Raw genomic sequence first — 20,121 nt, forward strand, 5'->3', positions numbered from 1 at the left:
AACTTTATAAGAGAGCTTTAACTATTTTATCTTTTCTATTAAGGTTATATAGCTAGCTAGTTTTAAGTTTAGAAGTATTTTATTAATATTCTATAGATACTTAAGGATATATACTCTTATTCTAAATAGTTTAAAAACCTCTTTTTTATTATATTTACTTATTAACTTTCTTATAACTATATTATTAAGATAAGTTATAATAATATAAGATATAAGATTATAAAAAACTATAGTAACTATTTTTATAAACTATCTAATAGAATTAATAGCTCCTTAGAGTAGTATATATATCTTTAGAAGCTTAATAAGGAAATTAAAAGCTATTAGATCCCTACTAATTTCTATAAAAGGAACTTAATTATAATTAGAAAATAAGTTAATAAGTATAAATATAAGATATTAAGCTACTTACTTTAAAAACTCTTTAGCTTTAGGAGGAGTAAAGATATCTTATATTATCTTCTAGTTTACTTTTTAATAGTTATTAATTAACTAGGCTCTACTATTTTTTTTTACTATAAGAAAGATCTTATTTCTATAAAGCTTATAACCTTACTTAAGTAGTACCTTATTTACTTTCTCTTTTAAAATAGAAATAATTAGCTTAAGTATAGCTAGTAGAATATAGATTAATAGTATTTACTAAGCTTTATAAGAGATAACCTTAATCTCCTAAAAAGAGGTAATTTTTAGTTTTATTTATCTAATCTTAGAGAAATCTTATACTAAGACTTCCTTTCTATTATAGAAGATTTTAATAAAAAGATCTATTTCTTTTTTTTTAATTAGAAGTTCTACCTTAGTAAAAAGTCCTTCTAAATATATAGTAATTAACCTAGAGCTCTTTTAGAACTTTATAAACTATAAAATAATAAACTTTATATATTTAATAAACTTAAAATAAGTTTTTATATATTTTAATATATATAGTTTTTATTTTAAGTCTACTTTTAAAATTAATCTATTAAGTAATATATTATTAATAAAATAGATTTTAAAAGCTTTTAATTTATAAAAAGTTTATATATAAATAGTTTTTGAAATTTAATTATTTAATTTTAAATTAGTAATATTAAAACTTTTTATTTTACTTATTAGATATTAGTTAATTAATTAATATATATTTAGTTTATTATTATTTATATTTATTTTTAATAGTAATTATAGATCAAAAGTATTTTTATATATAAAGCTCTTTTTTTTAAGTTTTATTAAGACTTAATATATTCATTTAGCTATATTATATAATATTTTATAGATAATATTTTTATTTTATTTAAAGAAGTTTTTAAATAATTAGAAAATATCTTTTAAAGTAAATAATAAGAAGAAATTTAATAGTAAAGAAGTAAGTATTAAGATAGCTTTTAAAAAATTCTTGTTAATAGAGGATTTCTCCTCTAGTTTTTTTAATATTTAGCTACTTTAAAGAATCTTAATAGTAATATAATAAGCTAAGTTTTATTAATAATAAGCTTCTTTTTAATAGAGATTAAGAAATTATTATAATTAAAAAAATATTTTTATAAATAATATTCTTAATATTATAAATATTTTTAAAAAGTTATCTGTAAAGATATAAAATCTAATAATAAGTTTTTAATTCTTTATTTATATTAAAGTCTTATAATAACTTTTTAAAAGAAAAGATTATTAATTATTAAATAGATATAAGATTATATTAGTTTTAATATATAGAAAGTTATTTTTTTTATATAAAAAGTATAGAAAATATTAATTTCTATTTTAATATTAAAGATATTAATAATAGCTTTATTTATAATATTATTAATTTTAATTTTTATATATAGTAAATATTATATTAAGTAAATTTTTACTAGATTAAAATTAACTTTTAATATTTATATATTAGCTTTTTAATTAGGAAATAGTTAATTAATAACTTCTTCCCCTATAAAAAGAGATTTAATAATATTTATATTAATTTTAGAAAATATCTCCTAAGTATTTTTAGCTTTTATTTTAAATACTTTTAATATAGTTATTTTAGTTTCTTATAAAGGTTTCTTTTTTTAGTAGTTTTCTTTCCTAATTAGTTTCCTAATTAGGACTTATATCTAAATATTATTAGTAATATTAATTTCTTACTTTTCTAGTTTTACTATTACTTAAGAAGATAATTATAATATTTTTATTATAGTTAAATTAACTTTAAACTTAAAAATCTTATTTATAATAACTTCTTTTAATAATACTAAAGATTTTATAAATAATATTTTTTAAAAAGCTATTTTATTAGAGCTTTTAAAGAGATTATTTAGTTTAGAGTTTCTTAGCTATTTTTTATTTTTATCTAGATTAAAATCTAATTAATTAATTAAAGTTTACTTTCTTTTAAAGTTACTTATATTAATAAAAATATCTATAGCTTTTTATTTTTCTTTAGTAAAAAAGTCTATAATATTAAATTATAATTTTTAGTTACTTATTAATTTACTTTTCTTTTTTATTAAGATTAGGTATATATTAACTTCTTTTCTTTTTTCCTTTTTATTTTTTTTTAGCTACTTTCTCTTTTTTTTTTATTTCCTCCTTAGCTTATTTTACCTTCTACTTAGCTTTCTTAAATTTAAAGAACTTACTTTACTTTATATCTATCTTTATATTATTTTAATAGGATTTAGTTACTAACTTATTATAAGTTAGCTTTTTAAAAGTATTATAGAAGTTATTTACTTTAAGTTATATCTTCTTACTAATATTAGAAAATATATATTTATACTTATTTAACTAATAACTATCTCTCCCTAAGATATTTTATTTAGATAGGACTATTATAATAAATTCTATATATAAAAGTTTATTATATTAGATATTTATAAAGATTTTCTTAAAAATAAATAATTAATATTTCTTATATTTACTTTCTATTTTTAAAATTAGAATATTAATATAAAGGTTATAATTATAAATTTTATTATTTTTATATATAAAAGTTATATATTTATATTTTTATATTTTTTTAATAGTAATAATATAAGAAGTTATTTTTTTTAATTAATATTATAAATACTTTAGCTTTATTATTTTCTTTAAAAGCTTTATATTTTAATAAAAGTCTTATTTATTTCTTTTTACTTATTTAAAAGCTTTCTTTTTATTTTTCTATATATATAAATTAAATTTATAATTTATATATTTTCTTTATTAATTTATTAACTTAAGTATTTATTATATCTTTTTTAATATAAAATAGTTAATTAACTACTTTTAATTATTAAAATATTTTAATTTTATAATTAGTTAATTATTTTTCTTTTTTAAAGTTAATTTTTAATTTAAAAAGTTTTTCTTATTAGTAATTAATATTATCTTATTATATATTTTCCTTTTTAAACTTATTTTTAAAAATATCTTAAATATAATTAATTAACTTATCTAAAATCTTATTTTTAAACTTTTTATAAGATAGAATATAGTTTATTATAAACTTTAAATAAAAGATATTATTTATAGCTTTTAAGAAATCCCTTTTTTTTATATTAGTTAATAATAAAATCTTATATTTCTTAATAAGTTATTACTAATTTCTTATCTACTTAATAATTCCCTTTTAGCTATATTTAAGCTAGCCCTTACTAATTAATATTATATATTATTTATTATAGTTCTTATATATTTCTATATCCTTATCTTTAAATTAATAGATTAAGTCCTTCTTAGCTTCTAATTATATAGAACTTTTAATAGCCCTTTAAATTACTACTTTTATAGTTAGAGGGGCTTTTTAGATAGTTTTTCTAAAGAGTATAGCCTTTTACTTATTATCTTTTCTTAAGAAGAAAGTATTTTCTTTATAGTATTTTATAAATATTATAATATTTATCTTATTAAAGAAAGAGAACTTTTTCTTATTTTTAGTAATTTATATAATAAAAATATAAATATATTAGGGGATATCTTATAATTAAAATTATTATAAGGCTTTATTAAATTAAGAATACTTTTTTTAGTTATTTTTAAAATAAGATCTTTAGAAGTTATATTTAAATTTAAAATTAAAATAAAAGATAAAATTAATTATAATATTAAACTTTAAGTTTTAAAGAAATAGGTATTATATTAGTATATTAATAATAAATAAATTAATAAAAATAAAGATAATTATTATTTATAATATTTAAAGCTATTAGTAAAAGCTTTTCTTATTATATTAAAATAATTATTAAAGAAGCTTTTATAATAGTAAAATTCTTCTTTATTTATCTTATTTTTAACTATTAAAGCTATAGAAATAGTAATTATAATATATTTAGGGGCTTTTATTACTAATAACTACTTAGCTATTAAAGCTATTTTTAATAAAAGTAACTAAATAAAGATTTTAATTATAATTTCTTATATATTATTAAATAATTTCTATTAATTAATTAATTTAGATATAAGTTTTCTAAATTAAATAAGATTAGATTTTAATTTTCCTAAGTAAGCTAAGAGAAAATTTTAATTTAGCTAGATCTTATAATATCTAAGCTTTCTAATATTTAGGTTAAATAGGTTTTTACTAAATTTTACTATTTTTAAAAATAGTTAATTAATAAGTTTTCTTTTAACTAATATATTTACTTTACTTTTTAAATATTACTATATTAAGTTACTTCTATAATCTATTATATCTCAATTTTTCTAGTTTTAGCTTAAGTAACTTATTTACTATAATAATAGTAATAACCTATAGATAAAGCTTATAGAGCTTTTTAAGTAAATCTTAATTAGACTTCTAGATAAAATAGAGTAGTATAGCTTACTTGAAATACTATAAAAAATAAAAAGAAATAGTTAATTAAAAAGCTTTAAAATAGTTTTTATAAGAAGTATTATAGTTCTACTTATAAGAATAGTAATAGATATTGGAAATAGTTAATTAATAGGAAATAAAGCTATATTATAACTATTAGAGGCTTCTAAATAGGGGGAAGCTAAAGATTATAAGAGTATTAAATAGAGGATACTTATATATATAAAATAATAGGAGAACTGTTAGAAGTTACTATATAAGATAATTTATGAGAACTAATAATAACTAAGTTAATTAAAAGAAGAACTAATAACTAAAATAATTTAGAGAGCTTGTAAAAAACTAATTAAAGAATTTGTTTCTCTCCTTCTAAGGGAGGGAGGGAAAGAAAAGAAATAATTATAGCTATAGCTTATAGTAAGGAATAATATTCTTCTGCTACTATGTACCTTTATAAAATCTTAAGAATGTCTCCTTTTTTACTAACATCCTCCTTTTTACTATTATAATATTATAATAATATCTTTAATAAAAATAAAACTTTTAAATATCTTTATTATTATAAAAAATAATATATTATAATATAATTTTTTAAAAATTTTAAATTTAAATTAAATTATAAACTTTAATTTCTTTATAATAATTTATAAATTATTTACTTATTAATAAAAAAACTATATAATTTTATATATAATTTTATTATATAGATATTTATTATTATTAATTAAAGTAAAAAATATAAAAAAATATATTTTAAAATTATTTAGATTAATATAAATAAGATAATTATTAATAAATTAATAAAATTTTTATTAAAAGAAAAGTTTTCTATTTTTATTAATTAGTTTAAACTTATTAATATAAATTACTGTATTAAAAAATAATACTTAACTATTAAATTTAAATTTAGAATAGCTTTACTTACTAACTAGAAGATATATTAAAATATTTATAAAAATATAAAAATAAACTTAGTTTAGATTTAATTAAATAATCTAATACTATTAAATATTATAAAATTTTTAAAATATAACTATAAAATAGGCCTTTTTAGATAGTAAAAGGTCTTCTAAAGTTATATTAAGGTTATATTATGGAAAAGAAGATATTTTAGAAATGAAAACTAGTTTTAACTAAGGTTTATAATATAGAAACTATTTTAGTAAGGAAGAAATTACTAAGATAATTTCTATAGAATTGGCCTACTCTTTCTAATATAAAACAGAAGGCAGCGAAGGGCCAATTCCTTCCTATCTAGTCAATGCACTAATGGCTTCTTCTACAATTATTTAATATTACCTCTCCTCTCTTACAACTGAGTAATCTCGACTATTCCCCTCCAGGCCCTAACTCTGAAGATTGATTCTTGCGGCGATTCCTGCGGAACTCATTTTGCCATGACACCAGATCCGCATGCCAGTACAGCACCGTCTTCCACTCTATCTTATCCTCAATTAACTCACCACTCCACTTGACGGATTCTGGCAGCGCTGGGCGCTCGAACCACTTCCCTGCTACAAAGGAGACGAGCATCCGCGCCCAGGGTGGGTACGGCTTTTCATCAGCACCCTGGTATGATAGCTTCAGGAGAGGCTTGCCATCCTCGCGCGCCTGCATTGTTTCGAGGTCGAGCACCCAGAGCCATACACTGTTACCGCCGGCTACCCTATACGCTTCTAATGTATCCTCAGGTGCTGTATGTGGAGGTTCTTTAGGCAGCGTCAAGAGGGTGTCAAGGGACTTGTCATCGATGATTAGGCACTTAGTATTCCGTATAAGCTGAAGCCTTTCGCGTATAAGTAGTCCGGTCATTTCAGGTTTCCCATGCACAGCTACTGAGGCGATAAATGCGCGGCCAACAGGAGAGAAATCCTCAGCGCCATTAGGCACATCAAGACCAGCCACAACAGCCTCGCGGTCTGGATAGTCTTCTATGATCTCATTCCAGAACCGGTCAGCTACGATATGCCCCGCCGTGTTGGTATCCCGGATGCCGAGGGCCTTTTTAGTATAGAGAAAGTACCAGCAGACTATAGCTTCAAAGCGGCGGAGACCCTCAGCAAAACGGGCATCGGCTTCGGGGTCTTGTCCAGCAACAGCCTTAGTTGCACGGTAGATAGTAAATCCCCAACAGTAGGGTACATGCGTAGCGTCTGGAGTGGTATATTGGGCGAGAAACCATAAGCGTCCGTAGCCAGGAGATTGTGGGTTATAGTCAAAATATTTGGGCTGCTCGAAATTAGGTGGTGCCTTGTTAGCAGACATTGTGTAAGAGACGTTTCGATTAACGTTATGTGTATGTTGAATTGGCAATAGTAAAGAGGATAAAGGACGAATATTAGACGAGTGCAATAGCTACTTTCAAGGAGGGAAAGCTCAATTGATGTCTTGATAAACTCGAGAAGGAGGAGTAAAAAATTTTTTCCTTGGCTAGACGGGGATATATATACCTCAACTGTGTCTGGCGATTCCTATTCGGAATTTGGGTTCGGCCTGGAATTCCAGGAAGTATCCTTTCAGATAGCAGCAAGTGTGCTGCTCCCTTTACTTCGTATATAAGATTCTGTCGGGAAGAAAAAAGGCTTCAGTTGCTTTAACTAATACCCATAATCCACCAGCATCCAATTTCTACCATTAAATCAAGCTTCTTCTTTCTCTCGCAAATCAAGCCTGTTTCCATTGTGAAATTAAGTCTGTTTCCATCGCCAAATCGAGCCCCTTTTCGTCATCAAAGTGAGCCCAGATTGACAGGAATATGAAGACTTGTCTTTTAATAACAATCTATCAATTGAAGTGCAATTAAGGCACTTACGTCTTGTCTTGAGATTATTTAATTTATAAACTAATAACTTATGGAGCGTGGAGAGAGACCGCTACCGAGGCGGCATTCTATGGATCTTCTTCAGTCCCCGCTTATACTCCGACAACAGCCTCTCGACTTAAGAATGCATTGAGGAGAATGTTCAGGTGGAGGGCAATGAGAGATGCCACTTATTCTCCTCTGACAGCAGCATCTCGTTTAAGGAAGGCAGCGAGGAGAGTGGTCATCTGACCCTAGATCGCCACCATCGTCAAAGTGCCGTCACGTCTCACCCGTCCGTTCCACCCTTTATTTCCCAGATACCAGTGCTACAGTAATGACCACCGTGGAGCATGCTCCAGAGCCCACCCTCAACGAGCCCACCCTCAACGAGCCCACCGCCCTCATCTCGTCTAGTCAGCTCGAACCATCTTGCGACTGGTCATCTTGCGTCGTACGGGTTATAAAGTGGATCCGCTGTTGGTAGAAGAGAGAAGCGGTGTGGCAGATGCTTAGGATATTTCAACAACCCAAACCGACCTACAGAGAATTGTCACTGCGCCGATGACCGGAATAGCTTCTCTGACGATCACGGTTATCGGTGGCGACACTGACGGAGAGTCGTGGCTCATGCCGCACAACCCACAAACTCATTTATATTATACGTACCTGCGTTGAACTCCCGCGTGGATGACACCATGCTTATGGTCGCTCCTTTCCCGTTTCATGAGAGACGATAATCATGCATTTGCGAAGAAGTCGCAAAGGCTGTTATGTTTCTTGTAGCAGCCTTGGCAGACTCGTGCTTGAAGAAGCTCAAGAGAACTGAATAGACGACGGGGAGGGTGAACCCGAGGGGCGGGGAGAATTTTCAAGCCCATGGAGCTCACTCAAGGGCATTGGTGGGCGATGGTGGTAGGGATGAACTGGAATAGGTGCCTGAGTAAGAGGATATGCGAATAAGGAGGACTATCAATTGGTGCAGGAGAGAGACTTGCAACCACCGCTGGGGCGGTGCGAGACGTCCACATCCCCCCGATGTCGTCTTTGGGCTTTCTAAAGTTGTCCATGCCCCGGAGTTCATTGAAACTTGAAAATTGAGAGATCAATAGGGTAATTATAAATTTCCAATTACAGCTGGTCAAGCAAGGGTTAATACACCAGAAGCGAATACATCAAAGAAGAGGCTCACACCCCGATACTTGAACCCCAAGCCTCAGACAAGCCAGCAGCTCCCGGAGCCCCATTGGGAGGCGTTGACGCTGGGGGATACCATGTCGTCTCCATCAGCTGCTGATAAGGAAGCAACCCCACAGAAGTCCATGGCGAATTGACCGGGATCTTGAGCAAGATCCTGGCTAGCTTCTTGGCTAGGTTCCTCTGTAGATTCCAAAGTGTTTGCATGAGACGAGTCTACTATTTAGTCGTTGGGTTCGCGGCTGGGAGCTGCCCTATCATCTTCGCAGGTGCATCCAGAGTCTGCCTCTAGAGTCCCCATAACTAGGTGTTCTCATGCTAGGTGGAAGTGTGATGGCATCTTCCATAGTGATGGTAATCTCAATCACTCCGAGGGCTACCATAATCGTTTTCTATTCCACAATTCCGATGTTGAGTCCGGGAGGCAGTATTCTAGGTTCGCCTTGGGCCTCGGCCACAAAGCAGACCGAGGGATCTGGCTCCCCGACCTCCGATGAGTCTGAAGGTGAGGGAACCCGAACCTGAACCGACCAGAGTTGAAGGTGAAGGGTTTAACTTCTCTATACTAGAGGGCCTTGAAGTCAGAAGATGTGGATTAGGAGCCAGAGGGGTCACCCCCGTCAAGCCCGGTAAACTGAAGTCTGCATTACTAGTGAAGGATCTACTGTCCCGGCAGCATCCTAAGCCACGGCATATAGTGCCAGGTTCTCGTTCATCTTATTGGACATTTACTACCAAAGCGAACCTGGGCCACGTAGGCTGCGCTGCCCCCTACATGTATCCGTGTCGGTTCGAGATCGGTCCTAATACTAGTACCATCCCCAGGGACATAGGCCCTAACGGAACAATGCCGTGGAATTAGATAAACCTAGCATATCCCGTGTTGGCTCATCGTTACCCCCTTGAGGTTGTTTCCCGGCCTCTTACCCCAACGCTACGACCTCACATACACATTGCTACTAATGAAGACTCGATCACAGTTATCGGTAGTTGGGGGGATTAGATTTCTTGCTTCAGATGAGTTTATCTATGATAGTTTGTTGATGCAGTGGGGGATCAACATGTTGGGCCGATATTCACAGACTGATGAAGGAGAATGGCCTGTGTCTATGTCAGTCTCTATATCGAAGTAAGATTACCCTCTTGGCATGGGATGATTTCACTTGTCCTGCCAGCTTCCAATGTCTTGAATCCGAAGGACTTCGTCATCCGTAGCATCCACGCGCCGAAAGTCCACCCCTCGTCTTGTCGTACAACAATGCGCCGCTTACTCTAGAACTGTAGATAGATCGAAGTTTACTACGGATGCAAGACATGTATTCACGGTCACGATTCCGCGCCAAATAGGCCATGATCCCCGGATAGAAACGGCTGTCTCCTCTGAATCGATCGAGTGGGTATCGCCGATCTGAACCGCATTCGCGCCACTCAGCCTAGGGCTTGTCCTGTTGGTAAGCTGGTGAGGGGAGCGAGCCGTCTCATTCACACCCGGAGGCGCTGTTGGCCTCAGTTTGTGCCAGACCCATGTGAGAGTCTCCTTTAGAAGGCACCGGGAGGAATTCTATAAACACTCCTCATAGAAGAGGTATAAATCTTTTAACTCGTCTCTCTCATAAAATCCCAGCAGTCTGGGTAATCGATGAATTACCCGCCATGAATAAATTTGTAACTTGGTGGTGGGTAGGTGCTGTTGGTGAAGCAGAATCTAAGGTAAGAGGGATTAGACATGGGATAAGATAACCTGGGAGGACGAAGAAAAGAGAGATCCCCGGAGGGTCAATACGTAACCTCTCCCGATTTATTTGGATAAATCTTGCGCTCCTCTCTCTCGACTCGTCACTAACCGAGCCTTTGGGACGAGTAGGAATACACTGCACTGTGAAGGCAGAAATCGACAGTCTTGTCCCCTATTCTAATGTTGGAGATTGGAAAGAGCGATCCTTTGGTGGGAGGAGGAACCCCTGTGGACTGGCGAAGGTTTGTACAAGAGGCATCATCTCATACTCGCTTTCCGGAAACTGTTCACCTCGGCAACCAACTATCTCGGTTATTGTAGCCGTTGTTGTCGTTGTTATTTCTATGAGCTTAAGCTAGAGCTGAAGCAGTCTATCTTACACCTTCGCCAGCCTCTCTGCTTCTAATTCCCTCTCAGCCTGCTGGTAATACTTTGCTGTGTCAACTCCGTGCTGGTTGTGGTTGACAAAGTTGAACCAAGGCATGATGGACATGAAAAGCGACGAATATCTCGACTGTCTAGCTGCGACTCCTTGCATATGTGGTGTGAGCTGGCTCTCTCCGTACAATGGCTCGCCTGCCTTCACCTTGGCAACCATTTCTTTCATATCCATCTCAATCTCGCGAGAATTTTCCGTAGCACCATAAAAGCGAACTTGGGGTTTGTTAAAACTAAATCGTATTTTCTGTATGGAGGAGGATGAAGAAACGTACGTGCTGATCGCTGGTAGAAGTAAAGAAATCCTCCAACGGCGCCGACTGCTCCTGCCAACCTCATGGCAGGCGCAAATCCTCCTTTGCCGACTCGCGAGGGAGAGAACTTCTCCATGAAAAGAAGAGCACCCGGCCCAAAGGCGGCCGCGACTAGGCCGTGGACATAGTCAGACGGCCTGGCGTATCCAATCACCCGCGTAAAATGTCTTTGCCGAGGTCAAGGTTAAGGTTAGCAGATATCGGAGGGAAAGAGACTCGGGAGGGCGCGTCGGCATACGGGTCATTATCAATCAGCTATAACCGGTGGTTAGAATCAACTTGCTAAAGAGCATCTATTGGAAGCTGAGCCGCTTCGTCCTTGTGGGGTTGACGTACAGGATACTCGGTTTGGATAACCTTGCTTGGAGCGAACGGTTCTCGCTGAGGTGCCGCCATTATGACTCAAGCAAGTACAATCGGCGAGCCTCTCGAATGCTGAAATAGATTGCGCGGGTCAGTGACCAGTGTCATACAATCCCTTTTGGTTGTGCGTCTGGATTTCGATCAACTGATGCGAAGGTTGATTGCAATTGGCGTCGATTACCTCAATTCTCGGAAAAGAATGATGCAGCTTTGAATGATGCCTAATATACAAGGCCGCAGAACTATCACTGCAAGCCCCCGATAGATGCAATTACCCCGCGATATTAAGACGCGTGGGAAACGCGTCTTTAATGGTTCAATGGAGACAGCTCCGAATCCCTTCTTACTACTTGAACCGCAGATGTGTGCGTCTTTGGAGAGTACAGAGACTTGCTCTCGTCATAACCGGAGACCGCCTGTTTGAGTAGAAAGATGGTGGCCGAAGAAATTTCAACCCACCCGAGGAGGCCGAACGATCTGGATGACTACGATGTTGAACTTGAGGATATTTTTCAGGAACCCAATGTCTCCTCCGTATCGGATGTTTTGGGAACTCGGAATGAGCGTGAAGGTCTAGGCCTGGAGGATGCGGTATCCGTGACGAAACGTGCTCATATACCGCGTGTGAAACTCGATGATCAAAGGTGCAGATTAGCCTGTTCTGTACAGCAGGACCCCTCAACATAGAAGCTTCTAGGCGCTGACATATGGTATCACCAGATTACTATCAGAGGCTGGCATTCCCAAGCTTCGAAATCGGGCGAGGAAACTTCGATTAAAAGGGAAAGGGCATGAGGTAAGTCCCTTTGTTTCTTACCCAGGGCCGAGATGAGAATTGCTGACCACGCAAGGGTCCTCAGTTTAGCGATGCTGCCCGCATCCTCTCTCTCTACCAATTATGGCTTGACGATCTCTTTCCCAAGGCGAAGTTCTTAGACGCCCTGTCCATGGTTGAGAAGGCTGGTCACAAGACGGCACTGTTTAAGCAACGCCAGGGATGGATCGACGAAGAGATACGAAGCATGTCGGCTGAGGCCGATGACCAAGTGGTATCAACTCCACCAATTAGCGCTGCACCAGCCGACGACGATGATGATCCTGACGGTGTCTACACTGCGACACCACATGGAGGAGCAACCAGCCCTGCCCCGCACCCCGACGAAGATGATATGCTCGAGTCACTGATGTTGGAGGTGGCTGACACTACTTCCTCCAACGCAATAGTTGATCCGGAAGCCGACATGTTTGCGGATGAGGAATCCGCGATGGCACAAATGGAGGATCTATGGTAGACAGGGAGGGTTATCCGCCCACCAATTGCATGTTTACCCCTGAGGCGTTTCTGGAGATCGGGTTTTCACCGTGGAAGCGTGCGATATGAGAATTACGATCGGTTTGGGAATATTCTGTATTCATAAAATATCGTTGGATTGCTCTTTTCTGGCTGATCCGCCCATAAATATTGCTTGTTGAGGGAAAATGGTTAGCCAACCGCCCATTTCCGATAATATAACCCCCCGTGACGCCTCAGATACTATAACTAGATGCCCGGATTCGCGACAAACATAAAAAAGAGAAAGAAAATGAAAAAGGTTACAAAGAATGGAATCACCACTGTACTCAGCCGAAACGCTGTCGCTTTTCACCCCCTCGCACTCTAGGATTAATCTCCAGGTGCCTCTTCCGACTCTTGGCGTCAATTTTGCTCCTATACATATTCGCGTTCCAGTAATTACCAAGACTGGTGTTCGAATTTGAAATCTGCGACTCCAGCTTGCGCTCCTCCATCTTCAATGCCCATAGGAGGGTCAACAGTGCTTCGCGAGATGGCAGTGAAAAGCCGTCCAACCATTGAGGGGGCGCGGGCTTATCGTCGCGCGTTGCCGAACTCAAACCCGACAAGTCACCAACTCGATCATTGCAACTCTCAGACACCAACCGCAATGCCTCCATCGTCGCATCCTGAAGCGGACGCGCCAGAGTGGGGCTGCAGGTTAAGATTTTCCGAAGAGAAGTGATTCTCAAAGTCGGCGAAATGAAGGTCGAGTTCGGCTTCCGCTGCGACGGATTGGCCGTTTGCCGCCGTGGCGTCGGACACGACTCCGTTCCCATCTTCGTGAAGGAACTGGGAGATGTCGAAGAGGTCCGTCGGGAAGAGCGCGGCCGCGTCACCAGCCAGATAATCGTTTTCAAAATCGACGGAGTTGGGGGAAGAGAGAAGCCCGCTTTCAAGGACATAGCTATCTGTGTCAGCGGCCGTTGGCAGGTTGAAACAAGTACCGACAAAACGAGGAGAAACATCTGGAACTGTGCGGACCGTGGCTGCACCAGATCCATCTGCGACGTTGTCCACGACCGCGGAAGATCCACCGAATGTTGACACTGCAGGTCGCACAACATCGCTGCAGGACGTTGTGTCAATTCGGTGGCTCGATCCGAGGTCGAAGACGCAGAGGCTGATGTGGTCGCCGGCGCGACTGGGGTTGGTTCCACGGCTGCCAACTCCTGCTCATCCACGTCGGGACTTAGCTTGGGCGAGAGGGAGGAGGGATCAACAGTAGTGCTGGATGGCTCGTTGAACATGAGCTGGTCGATCAGGACCTTGTGGCTATCTTGGGAGCTGAACAGCTCGGACGTCAGGGTAACGGGGTTTGATTGAAGAGAGTCGAGAGGCGACGAGGATCGAGTCACGACGCCTGTGGTGCGCCGGTATTTGTTTAATTCCTCGAGCAACAGGAGGTTTGTCTTTTCGATGCTGAGAACGCGGGCCTCGAGCTCCTTGTTCCGCTTTTCGAGAGCTTCAACCTCCTGGCGCTTGCGTTCCCGAGACGATTGAGCGGCCCTTCGGTTGCGAAGCACCCTCTCGACTCGGCGCTGCTCCTTCTCATCTTCGGTCTTTGCTCGTTTCCTATGCACCTGTCAGCTATGACCGCCTTTGGGCCTGTGGGCAATAGGTGCCTGCTACATCCTCACTCACCTCGGAGGGAGATTGGTTTTGGGCTCTGGGAGGACCTGGCCCCATGATTTCCGCTTTTTCACCGGCTTCTTTTCCGACGCCGGGGTGGATGGTGCCGTAGTATCTGTGGTTTCTGTCGAAGTTGGGACATTTGTAGGGGAGGCTGTTGGTGAGAGGGCAGCTAATGCTATTGTCTCTGGCTTGGATTCGGCTGAGAAGGGAGGTGGTGTCATCATGTCGATGGGATTCATCGTATTTGTTGAAGATGTGCCCGACGCGGTGAATAATGACGGATACATCTCACCTGGCGTCGAAAGAAAAGATTCTGCAGGTGATGCCTCAAACTTCACGACGGGCGAGGCTTGTTCTTCCCAGGTGGCCATTCTGGACAGACGTATCTGGCAGAGGAAGGGGTGGAAACTAGAGATTGCGTTCTTCGTCTTGTCACGATATAGGACAGGAGTAGCAGCGGAAGTTGAGGACGTTGACGACGATCTCGCGGTTCGTCACAATATCTTGTCAAAATCTCAAGGTGAAATATGGCCAATGTCGAGATCTCATGGTTTATGTGAAGTGCATGGTGCCTGCAGGCTCCAGCGAGTAGAGAGATTGACACGCCACAAACACAAAAGGTGACTCAGTGAGGCAGCGTGGTGTCGATGGAATGAGACTGGGAGATGGAAAAGGCCAAGTGTCGGATTCTGTATGGCAAATCGACAGGTTGTTGGAAAATATGATGATTCATCGACGAAAGGTTAAGGGGGAGCCCGGGCGCTTTTATCTTGAGGACACGTTTGCTTTCTTCTGGGGGAAGGACAGCCTTTTTGGCCTGAGGCATACAGGAAGCACCAATATAAGACGGCGCAGGAGGCACATTTATAGGGTACGTCGCTACTCAGGGGCGGGTTAATTTACTTCGTACTTCCGAGTGTAACTTCGCGCTGATGTCCATACTTCGTAAGCTAGTACTCGACCCACCCATACTTCGTGACACTATTGGTGGTATCGACGAGGTACCAAGGGGCGTGGACTGTAATTCGTGTGTCAAATGTACTGAAATAAGTGGGTCGTCTTAGTATCAAAGTCCTGCACGAGTGCCCCTTATTCTTGCTTTGTTGGTATGATTACGAAGGCTGAGTACAAAGGTCTGAGTACACTAGTACCTTTGTACAGTGGAGTGGAAACTACTTCGTACACCCACCTGCGGGTGGAATGTCGCGAGGCGTCTTCAGGAGAAGATATTCTAGTTTAGGGGTGCATTCCCAAGTCCTTCGTATGGAAGTATTTCACATATTCCGTCCAGAGCATAAACTATTTTAGAGACTGGGAAAGACGAGTGGGGTGACGAGACTGCTCTCTCCGATTTTGCATGGTGAGACGTCAAATTCCTCCCCCTAAACCCTCCCCCTTCCGGCCCTTCCCTTTTCAGTTTTACTTCTTTCCTTCCTTTTTTCCAAGAGACTCACCGACTCCTCTGAGCGAAAATGAACTGGCGAAGTACATACATCGGTACGCACAAAGTATGTTTCTGGACCACTTTTCTAAGTATTACTTTCAGACACGAGTCTGAAGGATGAGGCTCCTGTCACACACTCAACACACAGCCTTCAAGGCTCATCCTTTGCTGTTATTTATTTTTAGCGCATTATGAAGTGCCTGTGTATCACCCCCCCATCAACCTTACCTTCGTATATTGCCCCAAGATAATAACGTTAAATGACTTTTGCTAGTAACTTCATAAAGTGAAATAAATCCCTGGTGAGGAGGAGGAGTCGAGTTCTCATTCGAGCTATTATTAAACTCCCATAATGTTTATGACTGCCGAAGGCTTACGAGTACGGTTTCGTGCAGTGATGGACCTTGCGAATTGCTTTCAACGATACAAAGGTATACGAAGGTACTTTGTGCTTCGAGGTTTCCCTCAAATCGGAGTAATTAGTGCCATGTATGTCGTAGGATTCAAAACACTTCGTCAATTATTCCGTCCAGGCAGTGCTTGTTGAGAGACGCCGCGAACTCAAAGGTAGTTTACTTTACAAAGGTACAGAGTAATAAGTAATTCAGTCAAATTCGGGCCTTGGTTGATGTCTTGTTGAAGCCATGTCCGATTCTCCGCTTCTTGCCATCAGATCGCCCTCGCAATCCCATCATTCTGCCAAGATTCAACAGTCTCAAATCCATTCCAGCCACTCGCAAGGACCGACGCCTTTCCATCCTGGCCGTGAGCCCGCATGAAACGCCTGGCAATGCGGGATTAAGGTAGTCTCCACCTGCAGTACTTTCCCGCGCAATCTTCTGGGAGGCTCTTCTCTCGACTGTGGGCATATTAGGCTGAAATTTGCCTTGTCCTAAACCAGTGAACGAACTCATCGAGGATACTCTTAAGAATTAATGCCGATGGCATCTACATGTGGGCGTGGAACACTTCTTCCGTGTTTAATTAATCCCAGATGGCAATTCTCTACGTCGTTTGGGATGGCAGTTCTCGACATTGACCCTTCCGGGGTATGAACTAGACTTGATATTTTACATCAATACTATACAAATTATTATTGATTGCTCCGGGAGGCCCCGGGTGGCCAGCATTGTCATGACCACCTGGCAACGGCATACACCCGCCCGGAGTCCGACCTCTACTGAGGCTACGTGCTAATAGCAGTAACGCCGGAGGGGCAATCGTATGGAAGGCGTTTGATAATAGACCCCAGATGGAGTTGTATCGATCGACGTTAGTACCCATATCAAGGTTCGATGGGCGGAACCCTGAAGGGGACGGACTTGTAAACTAGAAGGGCTTCGGATTTTATCGCCGTTATCGAGCAGCACCTATCGCAGGCATGATAAATCATCGACGAGTGTAGGAAACGATGGTCTCGGAGGGTCTTCACCAGCCATTATATTTCGCCGAAACTCTTGACTTAAGTGGCAAAGGAGCTATGCGGTGAAGTAAGCACGAAGGACTTACTTTGCCGCGTAGCAAGCCGATGGGCAGTAATACTCGTAATAAGAGAACGATCGGTGACTAGACGGAAAATAATCGCATTGACAACTCAGCGAAAGTGGCCCGGTGGGATTCTCACAATGCAAGGTAGATATAATGACAATTGGGCTTCCCAGTATGCCCTCGGTAGTTGGACATTGCGTGACTATGCGGGTTTCCATCAGTGGCAACAACGTGGCGCCGAAATTGGGGAACCTTCTCAACCTCAGACGGCGGCCTGCCGGGAACCGCTCTGTATTCCAACTTCTGGGCCAGTCTTCAGTCGACTGCGAAGCATTTAACGCAAGGCGCCATGTACACCGGCTGCTCCGAAATGCTCAACCATCCTGGCGTCTCAAAGGCGCAACAGATAAACGATGTATCAACTGCCTCGAAGGGGGAAGGGGAGCAGACACCCCGGGAGGAATCTCTAGACGCTGATCAAGATGAATTGTGACTACATCTGGCGTGGGAGGAAAAGACTTCCAGAAGAAAGGCACATCAGTGGATATGTGTTACGCGGCGAGGAATGTGACGATCTGGCGCACATGCTGCGTTTTCGGGAGACTCCAATAGTACCCACCCCGTCATTCATGGCATGGCCGTGCTGTGTAGAAGAACCCCATCATGGCCTGGCTCGACCTATGTTCTAGCCGGAAACTTCCTGGGCCGAGTGTGGGAATCCAAAACAGCGTCTAATCCTGACAGCATATCCGCCATATACCTCCAGTAGTCAGATGCCCGCAACATCCTTCAATGCAAGCCAGTTTCACTCTTGCTCGCGATATATTGATTCATCTGCCCGGTTTAAATTGGATGACAGTGAAGGATTAAGGTAATAGAGGGGATACAACATGAAATACTGCGTACGAAGCATGGGGGATATAGTTGTAGAACGAGGGGCCTTTGGGGATCATGAAGAATTAATGTTGACATCGTTTAGCAAACTGGAGGAACATCAAACGGGTTGAGTGAGCAAGTCTATGTTCACTGTTTCTTTCAAACTCATTGTGACCGATTGATGCTGCACAGGGCAATGATAAGCGGATGAGCTGCGAAGTATGAAACGGCTGAAGACGTACAAGGAGGAGGGCACGTAATCATGGCTGACTAACCACAAGAACTCTTGAGTTCATTCAATTGTTGTCCGAGGTCGTTCGTCCAGAGCCTTGGCGGGACTTGAGGCCCTTGTCAATCAGTGTCAAACCCCACTATTGGGGATAGCCACTTCAGTTTGCCTTTGTACTCCGTGTCCCATGACGTTGACGAGACCAAGACCCATCAAGATTTTGGACGACTTCAGCGCCACCATTAACATCACTATCAGAGCGAAGTGCGAACATCTCCTCAACACTGAATTTATCAAGAAAGCCGTCTCATAGCCACCGCCCAGCCATAGTCCCCCCAAAAAATGTCGAACCGACAACTTGCCAGAGATATGCAGGTGGAGTTTCAGGCGAGGGTATGTCTGCCTATCCCAACCACCATCACTGCAAACTGTCAGCCAGGTACTGATCCTCTTCCCAGTTCCAAGCCAAGCAAGCCCGGAGAGAGGCGCAGAAGGCCGCAAAGCAGGATCCTATCCTGAAGAAGCAGATTCAGGATGTTCGTAGTACCACTCCACAAGTCCGTCCTCTCCTACTGCACTGCCCGGCTAACATCTCAACTCTAGCTCCTGAAGAAAGGCGAAACCGCCAAGGCTTATCAAAAAGCAAAGATGTTGCTTTCGAAACAGGCACTTGCGCAGCAGATGGATCAGATGGCGGACATGGCGGAGCTATCAGCTGCTCAGATCCAGGCCAATAACGCAATGAATCGCATGACCCACATGATGGCAAACTCGTCGCGGACAATGTCTGTTGCGCAGAGGAATGTCAACCCGGAAAAGGTACTGTTTTCAACCATGAGAACCCCGAGCTTCACCATTCATAGCTAATGTCCTCTCACGTCACAGACTCTCCTCACGCTTGAGCAGTTTAAACAACAAAACGAGGAATACGCCATGTCCAACGGCATCTATCAGGATGCCATCGCCCAGTCAACAAGTGCTCAGGTCTCGGACGATGCTGTCCACGAACTTCTAGGAAAGCTTGCCGATGACGCAGGCGTAGAACTTAGTGCGGAGCTCAATAGCCCGAAGCCAGTCGTCGCCGAACCGGTTGCAACGGAGCCGACCGCCGAGGAGGAAGATCAGCTGCAGCAGAGGCTGCGGGCTCTCAGGGCATAGATCTACTCGACCCCCCCTGTTGGGGTCTTCTTTTACGCGTAATGGTGGATTCAAGTCATGATGTTTCGGTGCGCGGAAGGTCAAATTGGAAAGGCGTTGATGGAGTTTTAACGGTTTACATGGAGGACATACATAGCATTGGAAGGGCACCGAATCACGATCCTAGAGGGGTTTACCCCCAGATATATATAAACAAGAATAGGAATTTATGCGTTTCGGGACTGGAGGCCTGGTAGGTTTGTCTCTACTTTCCCCTAGAGTTGGGGCTCGGAAATTTGTTTTATAGGATCTGTGCCGTCATTTCATCTCATCATAAACAGCCGCGCTGATAAAAGGCCCCAACGATGACGTG

General features: G+C 39.5%; 4 protein-coding genes and 1 pseudogene across 4 annotated transcripts; 2 read left to right on the plus strand and 3 right to left on the minus strand.

The window, feature by feature from the left end:
* Nucleotides 1-6,088: 6,088 nt before the first annotated feature.
* Nucleotides 6,089-7,024, minus strand: SAPIO_CDS4849 (annotated as a pseudogene; the record flags this gene model as incomplete).
* A 3,843-nt stretch (nucleotides 7,025-10,867) lies between these two features.
* SAPIO_CDS4850 (NADH:ubiquinone reductase (H(+)-translocating)) lies at nucleotides 10,868-11,639 on the minus strand (the record flags this gene model as incomplete). Its single annotated transcript, XM_016787304.1, has 4 exons — nucleotides 10,868-11,145; nucleotides 11,205-11,410; nucleotides 11,482-11,498; nucleotides 11,580-11,639. 4 exons carry the CDS (start codon nucleotides 11,637-11,639, stop codon nucleotides 10,868-10,870), a joined length of 561 nt encoding a protein of 186 aa, XP_016642979.1.
* A 399-nt stretch (nucleotides 11,640-12,038) lies between these two features.
* Nucleotides 12,039-12,898, plus strand: SAPIO_CDS4851 (Replication fork protection component Swi3; the record flags this gene model as incomplete). The annotated part of the gene is made up of 3 exons (XM_016787305.1): nucleotides 12,039-12,250; nucleotides 12,327-12,402; nucleotides 12,467-12,898. The coding sequence occupies 3 exons, from the start codon at nucleotides 12,039-12,041 to the stop codon at nucleotides 12,896-12,898; spliced, it is 720 nt and encodes a 239-aa protein (XP_016642980.1).
* Nucleotides 12,899-13,533: 635 nt separating this feature from the next.
* On the minus strand, nucleotides 13,534-14,795 carry SAPIO_CDS4852 (Transcriptional activator hac1; the record flags this gene model as incomplete). The annotated part of the gene is made up of 3 exons (XM_016787306.1): nucleotides 13,534-13,846; nucleotides 13,924-14,514; nucleotides 14,584-14,795. 3 exons carry the CDS (start codon nucleotides 14,793-14,795, stop codon nucleotides 13,534-13,536), a joined length of 1,116 nt encoding a protein of 371 aa, XP_016642981.1.
* A 4,158-nt stretch (nucleotides 14,796-18,953) lies between these two features.
* SAPIO_CDS4853 (uncharacterized protein) lies at nucleotides 18,954-19,769 on the plus strand (the record flags this gene model as incomplete). The annotated part of the gene is made up of 4 exons (XM_016787307.1): nucleotides 18,954-19,004; nucleotides 19,070-19,147; nucleotides 19,215-19,430; nucleotides 19,497-19,769. The coding sequence occupies 4 exons, from the start codon at nucleotides 18,954-18,956 to the stop codon at nucleotides 19,767-19,769; spliced, it is 618 nt and encodes a 205-aa protein (XP_016642982.1).
* Between the last annotated feature and the right edge of the window lie 352 nt (nucleotides 19,770-20,121).

Source organism: Scedosporium apiospermum (genome assembly GCF_000732125.1).
Source record: "Scedosporium apiospermum strain IHEM 14462 chromosome Unknown SEQ_SAPIO_0095, whole genome shotgun sequence".
Classification (NCBI taxonomy): Eukaryota; Fungi; Ascomycota; class Sordariomycetes; order Microascales; family Microascaceae; genus Scedosporium; species Scedosporium apiospermum.